This window comes from Chamaea fasciata, unplaced genomic scaffold, assembly GCF_029207755.1.
Source record: "Chamaea fasciata isolate MVZ Bird 193981 ecotype frontalis unplaced genomic scaffold, bChaFas1.0.hap1 SCAF_11, whole genome shotgun sequence".
In the NCBI taxonomy this organism is placed as follows: domain Eukaryota; kingdom Metazoa; phylum Chordata; class Aves; order Passeriformes; family Sylviidae; genus Chamaea; species Chamaea fasciata.
Window position 1 is genome coordinate 20698577 of NW_027094096.1, and position 16386 is coordinate 20714962.

A 16386-nucleotide genomic window follows, 5' to 3' on the forward strand; every position below is an offset into this window, starting at 1 on the left:
ACACCATGTTACGTGTGTTAAGAGCAATCTTATGCAGGAACATCCTTCAGTATTTCTTTCTTGACATCAATGTGTCATCACATATATTTTATAAATTTTGTGTATATATATATATATATATATATATATATATATATATATATGCATACACACAAGTTTACTAGCACCAGCAAAGGCTTGAACAGATCTGTTTCCTATTAGACTACTTTAAATCCCATTCTATCTATAAATCTGCACCATCCCTGCCCCTCCTGTCTCAGTTTAAGGGAGGGTCAGTACCTGTCACAAGCTTATCAAGCTCCGGATATACAAACTACATTTAGACTATGGAAGCAGCTACACAAATCACAAGAGCAAGGACTCATGACCTCAGGTCATAACAGTCTAAGGAGTTCACTAACTGACACAAGAACCTGATCAAGACAAACCTATCTACAATTCTGAATTACTAGATACATCAAACAAACAAAATTTGAAAGGTATCAGCACTGCTTACATCCTCCTGAAACTACCAAAACTGAGTGGCCTGATATTCCTATAATTTTTCACAGTAAAATATGTCACTTCACCTTCCTGCACAGCATGGACTTTGTATGGCTGAGGAGATGAGGAGTGAAGGAAACACCTTCACACCAGACAGAAAGGAGTGCCTTCCGTTATGATACCACAGTTCCTCAAAACATGCTGTTCAAGAGCACAGGATGACACAACACTCGAAGACTGGCTCCACCCCAGTTATCAGCCCTCAGATTCTCCACGATGAAGCATTTATTCCAGGAGAAGAATTGTGACTAATGTTGGACAATGGATCACTCCTCCCAGAGAGATGGCCAGAGCTGGAAAACGGGGGCAGGAATGAGGAGAGCCTCATTCAGAGCAGCCAAGTGTGCAAGCCATTCAGGTTTTCCCTGGGGAAAATACTTGACTCAATCTGAATACTGTTTTCCAGCTCAGGTTGGATGCCACTTCCCTGCTGAAAACAATGTGTAGCTTAAGCCCTCGCATAAAACCCAGCTACAGTTTAAAAACTCCATGCATAGACAAGTATAGTTGGACAGAAGGGTCTGGCTTGACTTCAGTGGCGCTGGCAATGTTAGTGAGTGGAGGAAGGGAAGGTGCAGGAGTGAACACCTGGCAACAACTGGTGGAAGCATCTGCCTCTGAACCACTTGCTGTGAATCAGGATGGCAGGGTGCTGGATGCACCTTATACAACTTACACAAAACTTTCCCTCTTTCCTGCAAGCCAGGATTCACAACTGCAAAAAAGCCACATTCTAGTCAGATAAAGAAGAGGAAGAAAGTCAACTAAGACTTGTATTCCAGCTACAGCAAACATTTTCCCTGTGCCTGTTACTGAGCCACTGTAAGTGAGAGCCAAATTACAGATGCTGTCTACCAAACAGAAATGTCGTGAAAGCCTATTTAATGTATCAGGTGATGTGTGGAGAGTTTTCAGGTTCTGAATCTTTGCCACAGAATCTTTCCATGTTGAAAGCCATGGAAACTGCTTACATTGGCCCAACTGACATCCTACTGAGTACCACACGTAGGCTGTGCTCTCAGGACACTTTTTCTCGGCTACTCTTCAATTGCATAATAGCTGTCCTTCTTGAGATGGAAAGTTAAATTTATGAGCATGTGCCTTTCAAAATGCTATCCTCAGGGGCCATATGCACATTGACGTTACACAGATGGGATCAGAGGCTCCTCTCTCCTTCTGGGCCCAGCAAACAAACCAGTGGCAACACCATGGGCAATGGTGCTCCTCTGTGCAGAGGAACAGCAGCTCCTGGGTCAGACACAACAATGCAGGACATGGCTGGCAGCACACTGGCAGCCCCCAGCACCTGGCAGAGACATGCTCTGGCTGAGCAGTGTGGGATGCAAAGGGCCTTGCCTGCCAATCTATGCCAAACAGCACGTGTTGTTCACAACCCCCACTACTTCTAGCAAAAACAATAAGAGAAATCATGATGACACATGAGAAGCAAAAATCACACAACTTCCAGAAACTGGTAAATCATCAGCTGCAGGCTCCTGTGCCAGCAGCATGGAATGCGCTATGATTAATGGGGATCTTCCAGTCCATCGGGAACAACCACTGTCACTGTCAAGGTTGTTCTGCTAAATCTGTGATTCATACCAAGAACCTGTTGACTTAATTCGTGTTGTATTATGTGCCAACTTGAGAAGTCACTCAAAAATTTGTCTTAATAAATAACTGAATACAGCCTTTTACAAAGTAAACTAGTATAATTTCCTCAGAAATCATGAGTCTGCTCAGCACTACAGATCCTGGAATTCCTAGGACTGGCCCTCCTAAGAAACGCATCCTCTGGTCTTCCTAATATATTATAGAATCCATATGAGTGGCAGTAGTGACAATCATTTCTTGCCATCCTTTATTCAATAAGCATATCGCATCATTCATGTCATATGAAATATTCTTCCATGAAAGGGAAAAAATGTGTGAGTTATCCTAAAACATGGCATATGCCATAATTTCAAAATACAATCTATGGAAAATACTTTCATGTTTTGCTTCATCTTCATCATATAAATTAATGTTTGGTGAAGAGGGCTATTAAATATTAAAGCATTTTTAATTCAGTCTTTCCTGCAAACAGTCTGCCATCATGTAAAGCATAAAATCACAAAATAATTAAAAAACCCAATTTTAATCCCAAAACCAGAGAAGAATCACATGCCCTGAGGCACAGTCCAACTGTCTAATATCAATAAATAAGTGTTTCTCTTCCTGCTGCAACCCAAAAACTTTCTTGGGTTTGCGGATCTGTATCTTTATTGGTCTTTAACAGCTCATCTTTGTCTTATCTAGTTTCTCTACTATTTCAATTACAGAACTGTCTCATGACATGTAAAAACTTGGACTATGAATATATTATTCATATCAGCTGACTCATCATGCATTTTTTAATTCAGTCCTTGCAAAATAAATGTTTTCTAATATGAAGAAAGATCATGTGTAAAAATGATGATCCAGAACTATGACAGATATCTACCCATGACTTGAGCCCAGATTATGAGGTGTGTCAGCCACCTCAGTAAAATATTAACAGAGTTTGTGGGTTGTCACAGTAAAATGAGAGGCGGCCCTGAACGTAATTTTATTTACGGACGTTCAGAAAATTGACATCACGGCTGCAAAGACATATAAAAAACCAGCACCCCGTGCATTTTGGATTGACTGCGGGAACACTGACAGGAGCATTCTACAGGCTCAGCTCCTCTAACGGCCAAACAGAAACTGGATTTTGCAAACAACACCGAGAAGCTTCTTTTTATAAATCAATTCTGAGAACATCTGAGAGACTTTGTCTTCAATTGTGTTTGCAATTCCTTTAAAGAAGCATGTGCACGGGAGGCTGTGCCAAGTGCCTGGGAGGCACTCTTATCCCCCTGGCTGTGCTCTGCACCCTGGCAAACATTTTGTTGTTTTTCCCTGGAGGAAAAGTGGCTGATGACAGTGCACACATTACAAATGAAGTTTGGTACTTTGGAGGGATCTTGGGATCGGGTGTATTGGTAAGTATCTAAATTCAGACATTCCTACCTTCCCCCTAATGGCAGCCATGACTTGCATTGTTGAATTTTCTCAGGACTGCAAATTCCACTTTGATAAACAAATAAGTTTTAAGTCATCCAAAGGCTCGTCAATAAGTAACTTAAGCTAATGATAAGAAAAAACCCAAACCCATAGAATTATTATATTTAAAAGAAGAAGTAACTTTAATTAATCCCAATTCAAACTGTATTTCTATTATTTGTAGATGATCTTCCCTGCCTTGGTATTTTTGGGCCTTCAGAATAATGATTGCTGTGGATGTTGTGGTAATCGGGGCTGCGGAAAGAGGTTTGCGGTAAGTGAAAGGAAACATGTAAAAGTAAAAGCTAAATTGTTCCTGATACATGAATCTTCCTCTCACGGTCATTGTGAGTCTAGACAGAGGCTGCCTTGAGTGTGGGACACACAGCCCTGCCATTTGTTTGAGTGCTGGGAAGTGGAAATAGCAGGCTGTAAAAATTGTATCATGTCTCTGATATTTTACCACAGGTATCACAATAGTATGGCCTCATTGGATTTTGCCAGTACAAGATACTTATAGTTACTATCACTTTTAAAATTTATAGGTGCAAGATCTATACTTTGTTTTGCAGAGTACAACAGTTCTCTCCTTAGCCATTTTTTGTTGGCAGCTTTTAAAATTAACCTGGCAGTCAGACACTACATTCCCAACTCACTGCAAGCTCACAAAATGAGATGTATCTCATTAGATTTACAGAAAATTTCAGGAAGGAATACACTTCGGGAGGTAACCTAATTCAACCTCCTACTTTAAGCAGTGTGGATGAGGCTCCACTTTGAATTTACAGCTTCCTTTCACACTAGAAAAGTTTCGAAAGGATACTTTCAGACACCAGTAAACATCTCAAGCATTTTAGTTTTAAAATTAAATGAGAAAAACATTCTATTTCTAGTAAGAAAATTATGTCCTTTCAAAATAAACTCTTTGGATCAAGTAGATTATTACAGTTTTAAAATAAAGGAACAGATTTTCAACTGAAAAAAAAGGGAGAGATAAAAACAAATAGGAAAAGATTCATGCCTATGAGGTTGACCAAAGAGTTTCCCTAAAGTCTGTCTTTGATGCTGCCTTCATGCAGTACCAACAAAACAGGCTGAACTTTGAGAAGGAGGAAATGGAACCATCTGTTTCTCTTTACAACACTGCATGATCCATTTTCTGCCAGCAGTGAAGAGAAACAGAGCACATGCCACTCTACAAGTACCCAGGCACTGCGGTTTTCTGCTGCTCAGCCAGGTGGTGACCAGGGGAATGGTCCCACTGCAGTGCCCGTGGTCACACTGCAGTGCCCATAGTGACACTGCAGTGACCACAGTCACACTGCAATGCCAGCGGTCACACAGAGTGCCTGTGGTCACACTGCAGTGCCCGTGGTCACACTGCAGTGACCAAAGTCACACTGCAGTGCCCATAGTGACACTGCAGTGACCACAGTCACACTGCAATGCCAGTGGTCATACACAGTGCCTGTGGTCACACTGCAGTGACCAAAGTCACATGCTGGCTGAGCAGCAGCCAACCTGCACGTGTGTGGTGCTGCCTGCAAAGCCACCTGCCTTTTTTGCTGACAGGCGTGTTAGAGTGCAGCTGATTGGGAATATTAATAGAGTCAAGAGTACCAAGTACACTGCACTACAGGAAATCCTACGGGCCTTATCAGCATTAGCATGACTGAGAACCAGATTCGGTCTTGTATGTTACCTGAAATCCTTTATTATGATGTTTGAGGCAAAAGCATAATTTTAAAGTTTGCCCTGTGAAATATATCAACATAAAAATGCATGCCAGGACTCAAGACAAGAGTCCTGTTTTGAGGTCTGAACAAAAACTCACAGAAGACTTGGTGGTATTAGAGGTCGTTTCCAACCCAAATGATTCTATGACCTGAAAGTATGTTTTTGGGGTTATTTTCTTCACCTGAATCACTTTATTCCAATAAAGGACACTACTTCTACCTACGAACTGTTATGGCTTCAAGTATTTCAGAATTCAGGCAGGGCATTAGTTCTTCCATGATTTACTTACATATTAGTATATATTGAAAGTTCTGTAATAAAAAGCCAGAAAAATAAAAACATACTTTTCCAATTGCACTGCTAGAGCTTACACTGGTAAGTACCTATGAGGAGATAAAGTAGACTAATATGAAACCTAAAGGGAGATTTGGGAAGGAGAACTACAATTATTTGGTCCAAATGTAACCAAGATACCAAAGCTAACTTGTAAAAGATACTGTAGAGTTTTTTTTTACACGCCTTGAGTGGTCCAAGACTTCAGTCTTGCTTGTAGTCTCCTGAGGAAAACATCTGGCTGCAGGGGAACAGGAGGCCTCAGAGAGGAGCAGTGCCATCTGCTGCCAGCCTCTGCCTTCTCCTCCTCAGGCCCATGGGGCTAATGCTTGTAAAGCTTTAAAATACCAGTGCAGGTATGCATTACACACTTACTATGCAATGAAAACTAATAGACGTTAGCTGTTTGGGTGCTGATTATTTGGCTATTAACAGCTGAATCTGAGGAACGTTAACTGACATTAAAGGTGCATTTAATTGTTTGAGTGAGAACCAAAATAACCTTATTTTTCTCTTCATCAGATGTTTTCTTCTATAATATTTGCTGCCGTTGGAGTTGTGGGAGCTGGATACTGTTTCATTTTGTCAGCAGTAGCCATAAACAAAGGACCTATGTGTCAAACTGCAGGAAACTGGACCTACCCTTTCAAGGATGGGTAAGACAACGTAATCAGAAAAAAAAAGATATACATGCTTTAAGTTTGTGAGATGATTCAAATTCCAAATCCATTGTATGAAAATGGGAATGATACCATTCGTCTAAATTATAGAAGCTCTTAGAAGTGCCTGCAGCAGACAGCAACACTTCATAAGGTTCAACAGCAGGGATGTAAAGAATAGCAAGTACAATCAAAACTACTGAGTTTCAGAGGGGCCAATAAAGAGAAATGCACAGCCTCTTCCTAGGTTATTCTTGGGATGATAAGTAAATATGGGGATAAATTCCACTTAGATGAATAGCAATGACACATTTCGACACCCCTCAGAGTCCTAAAGGAATTGGCTGATGTAATTGCCAAGCCATTCTTCAAATATTTGAAAAGTCCTGGCAGTCAGGTGGAGCCCCAGGTGGCTGGAAAAGAGGAAACAACACACTCATCTTTAAAAAGGGTAGAAAGGAGGACTCTGGGAGCCATCGACCTGTCAGCCTCACCTCTGTGCCTGAGAAGATCGTGGAACAGTTCCTCCTAGAAGTTCTCATGATGCACACTGAGGTCAGGGGAGTGATTTGGCAAGCCCTGCCTGACCAACCCAGTGGCCTTCTATGATGGGGTGACGCCACCAGTGGATAATGGAAGGACTACAGAAGTCATTTATCTGGACACAATCCCCTACAGTTTCCTGCTCTGTAAATTGGAGAGAGATGGATTTGATGGGCGAACTGTTAGATGGAGAAGGAAGTGGTTGGATGGTGGCATCCAGAGGGTGGTGGTCAGTGGCTCAGGATCCTTTTGGACATCATTGAGAAGAGGTGTTCCCTAAGGGATCCCTACTGGGACTGCTGTTATTTTGTATCTTCATTAATGACACAGATGGAGGAAGACACCAAGATGATCTGAGGAATGGAACACCTCTTCCATGAGGAAAGGCTGCAAGGATTGGGATTGTTCAGCCTGGAGAAGAGAAGCTTCAGGGTGACCTGATTGTGGCTTTCCAGTATCTGATGAGAGCCTACAAGAAATATGGAGGGGGACTTTTTATAAGACCATGTAGTGACAGGACAAGATAATGGCTTTAAACTCAGAGTAGGTTTAGACCAAATATTAGGAAAAAATTCTCCCTGTGAGGGTGGTGAGGCACTGGCACAGGCTGCCCAGAGAAGTTGTGGATGGCCCATCCCTGGAAGCGTCCAAGGCCAGTTTGGACAGGGCTTGGAGCAACCTGGGACAGTGGGAGGGGTCTCTGACCATGGCAGCGGCATTGGAACAAGATGATCTTTCAGACCCCTTCCTACCCAAACCATTCTGTGATTCTATGATTATACTTAAATTTAATGGTATTCAAATAATTACTAGTAATAATATATTATATAATATTAATATATATGATCTATATATAATTTTCTTTTGGCTATGGCATTTGGAAGCTGCTTGTTCCTCATTCTCTGCAACTTAAACATGTTTGCTGCCATGTATATTTATAACTTAAACCCAGCAATCCCACTGCTCTGGCTGAAGTCAAGACAATTTCAATAAACAACAGGACACAATGCACTACTGAGGAGAGCAGGTGTGACCAGAACAGAACAGCAAGGGCTGCAGTAAACCTCTCATTACCTCAGAACTTTTAATGCAGTCTGCCTCAGTCAAGAAGGACCTGGCAGCATTTCTTACATAATATAGAAAAAAATTATACTTCAGGTTGAAAAAAAAAAAAAAAAAAAGGAAAGAAAACAAGAAGCATACAGGTAGAGGATTATTTGTTCGTGGGCCAGTGAGGGCCAAAAACCAAATCGCTTGATCTCATTCTGAGAATCTTTGGAAATATGCTGTTTCAAACAGTTTTGGTTGCAGTCCAGAAATCACTTGACAAGAACACAAACAAGTCAGCACTAAGAATATGCAGATGAAATATAGCCAGTTAAGCAGTTTACAATTAAATCAAAATGTGAAGGTAAAAGTATAGAAGTTACTACCTTTATTTTATATGAGGCATTTAGAAAAAAAGCTATTATTTTCAGCTCAGTGGGCCAGGAGCGACTTGCATCATTTCATCATTTGTTTTGATAATTCAGTTGTTTTGATTACAATGTACTTCCTTGTTCTTTGAGATACTGGATTACATGCCCTGATCACAGTCCACCCCCCAGTCCCGGCCAAAAAAAAAAAAAAAGCAGCAAAAATGCTCCTGACAAAACACTGGAACAGATAAAACTCATTTGGCACATGCTTGGCTAAGATCTTTTCTTCTTAAAACACTAAAAATGGTTCAATTGTATCAAACACACCCTTGTCTCCAAGTGCTCCCTTCTGATGTCTTGTTTTTTTTCAAGTCACTTGCTACAACTTACCTAGAAACTAAACTGAAGTATATTTCTAGGTAAGTAGCACCAGTGTGACAATGGAAAATTTTACCAAAGTGAACAGAACCTCAGCCATGTCACAGCAGTGAGAACCTCCCAGTGGTGAGAGACCTCCTTTGTAAGTTGATACAGTTTTCTTCCTAACTATATTGTTTTCCTGTAGGGATTACCTTGGTGACCATGGATTGTGGGACCTGTGTAAGTCACCTGAAAATATTGTCCCATGGCACCTGACCCTCTTCTCCTTGCTGCTGATCATGAGCGGGATCCAGGCAGTGCTCTGTGGCATTCAGATGGTGAATGGCCTGTTTGGAACCCTCTGCGGGGACTGCAAATGCTGTGGATGTTGTGGGGTGAGTAACTGATAATTCCCCTTTATTACTTTGTGTACTGACAAGTTACATACACACCTCTAGCTGACAGTCAGAGGAACTAAACTTCCTTCAGCTCCATGATCGTGGCTTTCTAACATACTGCCAAAACCCTACACTGCCGCCATTAGGAAATAATACAACCCTTTGAAAGTCACAGCCATAGTAGCCAGGAAATTACCTCCATGTTTTTATTCTTCCAGGGAGATGGAACTGTCTAACGAATGGGAATATGGCAGACACCTCTCCTCACCCTGCGAGGATCCCTTCTGCAGCTGCTCCACAAAGCAGCCCTCAGAGATGCACTGGCTCCAGCTAAGGAGATGAGAATGAAGGGCTCTTCATTATATGAAGAAGTGTTATGAAGCCCTGACTCCCCTTCCAGCCTTCCTGAAATCCCTCTTCACGGAATAAAATAAGTGAAATACAACTCTCACATTCATATTTATTTTTGTAAAACAGCCTCCATTTAAAAAGAGGGTATTCTCATGAAAAATACAAATTTGGGTTACAATTTTTATTCAGGTCAGTTAGGTAGCCTGTAACTCCTCAAAGCTTCCAATCTATGCATGAGTGCAAATGCTGTTTATTAATCTTTTTGCAGAAGTTCGATTTAGCTGTGTTTAGCACAGTGCTATGAAAGAGATAGGAAAGACAACAGAGAGCTAGCTCAAAGGGAAAATACCTTTTAGAAAGAACTTTCAAAATTTTAAAAGAAAAAGCTACTTTCCAAAGGAATCAAGGAGAAAATAAGAGGGATTGGAGACATTTGAGGGATTTAAATCAACCAGTATGCTGCTTTAAAAAAATTCAGCAACAATTTTTCACAAACTAGCATGCCCGGCTGGATGTCTCAATTCTTCTTGATATTGCCCATATCTGTTCCCTGGAATTTTCTTCTTGAAACAATGTTTCTGTGGCCTGAGCTTTCAGAAAATATATTTCATGTAGTGTGTATTTACACTAGGAGATATCTGAAGAAATCAGAAGTACTTAAAAGCACTGAAAGCTCCTGAGCAATACGCAGAAATGTTGAACAGTTTGATACAGGTACTGAGAATTATGTTGTACAAGATGATGAATTGCAAAAAAAACTTCTTCAGAAACAGCTGTCTGTCCCACCTGTTCTACTCATTGCCCAGGAATTTGAGAGTACCCTTTATTTCAACACACACTGGGCACTGTCTCACATCCATTCTTTCATCTGTGGTGAGCAGCTGTCCTGCACCTCATCTCACATTTGTCTTGTTTGATTTATATGAAGCCTTTGGGAACAAGGAATGTTTCTCATCAGCATTCAATAAAGGGATGGGTAGCTGCATAGCGCACAGCTTTGATAAATCAATAAACAGAGTACATAAATCTTTGTGGGAGATGGGATAAGAAATAACAGGCAGCAAGCTACGATACCTAAAACCAAAATCAATGAGCTACCGCTTCCAAGAGACACCCAGCTACATGATGGCTTTCTAACATGAGCTAATATATAGCAGATACTCACACAAGGTGCACACATTTCATCTTGTGATCCGGACTGCATTCACACCTTGGCCTTCAGGTGTATTGAAAAAGGGTAAATGAGCCAGAACAAGGAGCCCGGCTGAACTCACCCTTTGAAGTGCCAAGAATGGTGCTCCCAAATCTATTCAGTTAAAGCTAACATCTGAGGCTCTCCCCAGCACTTAATTTCAAGCGTATCACACATCTGCAGTGTCAGTTCCGCAGTAACTGGAGATTGTTCTGTGTTTCTACTCAGCAAAGCATCCAGTAAAATCAAGGAGAAGGACTAATCATAGATCCTCATAACAGAGAATGATGTAAAAAGCCAGTGTTAATTCTGGAAAAGAAGGCACAGATAGAGAGAGTGCAGCTCTAGGAAGGGACAGAAAGATAACAGTAAGAAAAAAGGCACAAACAGGGATAACTGAAAGTGTTAACAGACCTCAGGAACCAACTTAAGGACCACACTGTGTTATAGTGTGTAGAAATAGCAACATATACCTACACAGAAGTAAAAATAATAGCAGCCAAAAGAAAAAATATTAGTAATATTCTTTGTCCAATCTCAGAAATATCCATGCTGGGTGAAGGTTCCTTATTCACCCATAAATACTGGCTGCTGGGTGACCAGGGTGCTGAGAACACGGCAACTTCCACATTGCATGGCACTGTTTTAGCTGAGAGACATCATAAAAGGATACACATTGGTTATTTAACAACTCAGATTACAACATGTGGAGTGTGTGCATGTGATTTTGAGCCCATTAACTTCAGCGGGACAAAACTGGTTCAGCTCCTGCACAGCTGAATTATATACAGTTAGTTCTCTTTTTTGGTTGTCTTCACTAAATAGACTGCAGAAAAATGATATGTTAACCACAGGACAGTGTCACCTCTTGGGGAATGATGCATTAACTGGAGACTCTTTGCAAAAGGTTCATCTCTAAAGGAAGGAGGTAACATACAATGTTGAAAAAAGATTTGCTCAGCCCAGAACAAGGGATGTTTTCACACATCACTCCAGTCTTGAATGTTCATCACCTGTCTCCAGTTCAACATTAGCTCCCTCTTCATGGATTGTACATTATTCATAGTGTAACCAGCATGGAGCCCGGGAGCCATTCCAGCTGTCAGAGGGTGGGAAGGCTGACTTCTTCCGTTACACTGATATGGGTGGGGTCTTTGCCCCCATATTTTAATTCAAACGTATATTGAATTGGTTATACATATTGAATACGTAGATACATATATGAATAATTGAATATACAATATACAATATAAAACTGAATATTTTAATTCAAAATGTACGCCTTTTTCATAGAATAGTATGTCCGCACCTTTGTTCTAAGCAGTGTTTTACAGTTCCCTGGGAAGTGCATGCTAAAACCATCAAACCCACTCCCTCCCCTAAAGAAATTATTTTAAAAAACCAATATGCATCAAAATCTTTCAAGTTCATTTGTATTTTTTCTTGTAAAAGATCAAAGAAATAATTAAAACCAAAACAGAATCAAACCCAGGATACAACAGTTTGATCTGATTGCCTCTAATACAATATATTGCAAGGTAATAAAAATTAAAAACAAATGCTCACACAAGTCATATAAAAAATAAAAAAAAGTAAATAAAATTGTTAAAGAACTAGCATGTACATGGATGTATGTATTAGGAAACAAGTTTATTTGGACAACCACCCACATTTTTCTGTAATTAAAATATAGATTTAAATCCTTCCCTTCTCCCAAACAGCATTTGTTGACAAAAAGTCAAACCCAATCCCTCCCCAAGTTACATTCTAACAGTATTACCAGAATACAAACTGTAATTAACCATGTCCCATTACTTCTGTATCACCAAGACTTACATATGCCCCCTCAGGGATGGTCACAGCAACATTGTCCAGCTGGCACATTGTTGCATTTATACTACAAGTAGACAGTGTAAAATTTAGTACATAAATGCTCAAAACCTGAAATAGTACAGTGAAATATTGTCAACAATAAATTTATTTTCATATTACATATGCTTTGAATACTGAAAAGTTCTGCCATAAACCTGTTTAGAGCCAGAAACTTCTTTAAAATGATAACTTTGAAAAATCGATTTTATTGTCATTGCACTTCATCGGACACATCACCTCTGTAACAAAAATTAAAAGATGACAGTGTAAAGAATCACTTTTAATTCAACCAAGATTTGTTTCATGACTAAGTAAAGATTTAACCCAAGATTCTGGCAGCTGTTTCAACCTGAAGTATTGCTCCACACAGCACCCTCCTCTTTCAGATCTGCTGCTGGTTTACTACGGAAGTAACACAGAAACACAGTTTATGATTGCTTTACCCTTTTAAGGTCTTTGCACCAAGACACTCAACCATCAGAAACACAAATAAAAAAGGAATCAAGTTTGCAGCTTCACAATTCTGATAAATATCTGATGTGATTTCACTGGAAAGTTGCATTAGTTTTCCCTGTACAAAGAGCAGCCTTTGGCTGACGACAATGCACGTGGCTGGGCAGGAATCAGCACCAGCTGACTCACAGCAGCTGCGAGCCCGAGCTGCTCGGAATATCTTCTGTTACGACAAACTTACATGTTCAGTGCTGCAGAGTTACTAGCAAAGGAACAAACTGCATTCTCTAAACATAACCTGCTGATGGGCAGGATCACCTGGATCACACCAGCGCTCAGGTCCACAGCTGCTGTGGGTCATTCCAGCACCAACGGCTGTCAGCTCCTTACGCCAACTGAGCAGTGCTGGTGACATGGCCTAGCAAGTTGGCCAGAAAATCTCCAATTCTTTACCAATATCCATCATGGTACTAAAGAACAAAGCCTTAGGACCACCTGTTTTTCATTTAGGCTGACGACCTGAAGAAATCCTTAAAAGAGAGATTAAAACTAATTACACTAATATTGGTCAGCCCCGCACGGTCCCCTGTTTATTGAAAATAAATTTATGCTATCGCAACAGTTAGCAAAACTAGCAAGAATAAAAAAAAAAAACCCAAATAATAACCCTTCAAAAGAATAAAAGAAACACAATGCCCATAACAACTCTGCTGTTACATCTCTTTTTCTATAAAAAACCCAAAAAAAACATTTTTAAAAAGCTACTTTTTACTATGTAATAAAACTTCACAACTGTAGGTCTTTGCCTGACATCTCTTTTTTCAAAATTTCAGTGTGTGTGCTTTTTATTTTCCATCCTGTGACACCATGTACACTTAGCAGTTCATCATGGACACGGTCATTTACTGTACTGAGTGCTTCTGTTATGTTTTTCACTGAACACTGGGGATCCATTTGCTATGTATCCCTGTCTGCAGCCATCCTTCCCAGCAAGGATCGACATTTATCACCTCATCATTTGTCTTCCAAATCTACTCTGTATTCCCACCACTTCATCGCTGACCTTTTCACCTACCTTCACCCAACCAGATGGAAAAAAGTCTTTAGGGGTCAATATTCCATCGCATCAGTAAGATCTTGTTAAGTGTTATCAGACCTGGCAAACACACATTTACACTTAGTGCTACATCTCTTCTTCTCTTTACATAGCCTGGATTAAGCTTAGAGAGAAGTCATAATGCCTTTCATAAAATTACCTATTTTTCAATGCAAAATGCTTAAATCCATTAATTATAAATAAGATAATTTCAAAACATTTGAGAATATTCAGGACTTCATTTGCATTTCAGGGGAACTGCAGGCTTAATGTTCTTGATGTCTTCTCAGTCCCAAACCTCTGATAAGGAAGTTTCGTAGGATATATGACAGGCAAAAACACACAGCACATGTCTTGTGTCCTGTGCACCAGTTATGGTAAGTGAAAGACATAAAAACTAAGCAGTTTTACCAGGTAAGTCCCAGTGCTGCTTTAGCAGTGCCCTGATAAAGTTCCTGTTGGTTTTTTTTTCATGTATACAACTACATGTATTTTGACATTGTCAGTTAAAAACATCACTGAAAACATTATGAGGAAGGTTTTTTCCCCCCAATGTATGACATTAACAAGTTGTGCCACATTTTTCAGAACTGATTTTAAAATAATATTTTTGCACATAAGATACTTGCCACAGATTTTATATATATAAAAAATTGCTTGTTCATGTATTAAGTTACAAAACTGTAGTGCTTAATATAATAAACTAAAAAATCTAAGAATTTTTAAAAAATGCTTGTTTATAATACATTTCTTTGTTTTTAAAAGGCAACAGTCAGTACCAGCCTGGTTTATTTTGTAACAATATTGTAGTGTAAAAATGTTGCTAAACAATTCTGGTACTTTGAGATTGGAAGTACTTATTTTCTGAAAACTATACAGTAATTTACTGAAAAAAAGAAAGTGATATAGTATTGTTTGTGCCTTCACAAATATGTAACGGGAATTACTATGCTTGATATGGATCAGATTTGAACTGTATTCCCTACATAACAGTTAGTTACTAAGAATTAAAAAAGATTTTTAAGGCTTAAGTAAGTTGATTTAAAAAAAGCTTCTGATACTATTGTCATAAACATAATACTAAAACAGCTCTCATGTCCTGATGCTTTGCACTTTTTCTGAACCAAGTGACCTAGGAGTTAGCTTTTCTGCCTCACAAAGGGTCTGTGATGTCAATTAGTACCCAGGATATGCACAAGCATCAGCCACTTTCTGTCCTAAAAGTGAAGCATTTCTGCCTGGTTTGAAAAGGTAAAAAAGTACACAGATGTGTAAAGTGGTGTGGGGTTTTTTTAAGAAATATATATCCATGTATGTATTATATATATATATATAGGTAAAATGAGCATTTAATACTTAAATTAGTATCAATAAAATCCAGGCAGATACTAAACTGACCATAAAGATGATGTAACAAAAGTCAGTAAGGCAGTATGTTGTGTCTCTTGAGGATATTCAGATATTCTATGCCGACCTCAAGAGGAAAAATAAATCTGAATTGCACTGTAGGCCCAATAAGCATTGCTTGATTACAGCCAGGTAAGGAAGGGCTCATTTTTGTTAAGCACTGACTCCACGTCGTTGAGAATAGGGATCAAATCTTCTGACTCTAGAGTCCCAAGATCAACGTTTGTCCCTGGAAGACAGTCGAGGAAATCAGGGAAACGTGTTTGTTGTGGATTTATGTTCATTGTTGTCTGTGCTATAGTTTCTCCTAGGAAAAGTAAAGAAGAACTTTTGAAGTACCAAACTCTTATTGTGGGTAATTTAAAACAACAGAATGGACATAAAAATTGGTTCTCCCTTTCCCACAACCACTTGTGAGCACTCCTATTCACCAAAAATGTTATTTCAAAACTGCATTTAGGTGCAGAGTACACATTCTTCTAAGAATACATTTCACATCCTTGCTTTGATCTCAAAAGCACAACAGGTCCTTTCCAGCAGTGCTCAAAGCATCCAGCTCTGGCCTTCCACTTGGGAACCAGGACAGTTTCAGGTTTGTTTCCTGGTCTGCCAGAGGGACCTCGTGTACATCGTGATCCTGATCTCTGCACCAGGGCCAATGCTGTCCATAGGAAAGAACTGAACAATGTGCTTTACAGCAATTTAGTTCTGTAATATTACTATTTTTTTTTCATTAATTAATAAGAACAAGCATGAAAACCTTTAATAGATAAACCTCTCATTCTCCGCATAATACTGATTTTCTGATGACTTCAAAAGGAGACTCAGGTGAGGAAGTGCTGACAATTTCCCTCTCTGAAGAAACCCTTGATTTCCTAGTAAATTATTTCAGTATTTGAAACACAATGAGGACACTAACATAAAATAAATACGTATCAAAATGTAAGCTAGCTAAATA

The 16386-nt window shown here is 39.6% G+C and overlaps 2 protein-coding genes across 2 annotated transcripts in view; one reads left to right on the plus strand and one right to left on the minus strand.

Annotated features, from left to right (window-relative positions):
- The first annotated feature begins 3225 nt into the window (after window positions 1-3225).
- On the plus strand, window positions 3226-9488 carry TM4SF4 (transmembrane 4 L six family member 4). The gene is made up of 5 exons (XM_066193592.1): window positions 3226-3548; window positions 3794-3883; window positions 6202-6335; window positions 8865-9054; window positions 9276-9488. The coding sequence occupies exons 1-5, from the start codon at window positions 3375-3377 to the stop codon at window positions 9291-9293; spliced, it is 606 nt and encodes a 201-aa protein (XP_066049689.1). The 5' UTR covers window positions 3226-3374; the 3' UTR covers window positions 9294-9488.
- A 2355-nt stretch (window positions 9489-11843) lies between these two features.
- WWTR1 (WW domain containing transcription regulator 1) overlaps window positions 11844-16386 on the minus strand; it is a 42774-nt gene continuing 38231 nt past the window's right edge. The window contains exon 6 of the mRNA XM_066193593.1: window positions 11844-15735. Coding sequence (XP_066049690.1) covers window positions 15551-15735 — 185 coding nt within the window. The 3' untranslated portion in view covers window positions 11844-15550. The remainder of the gene's footprint in view (window positions 15736-16386) is intronic.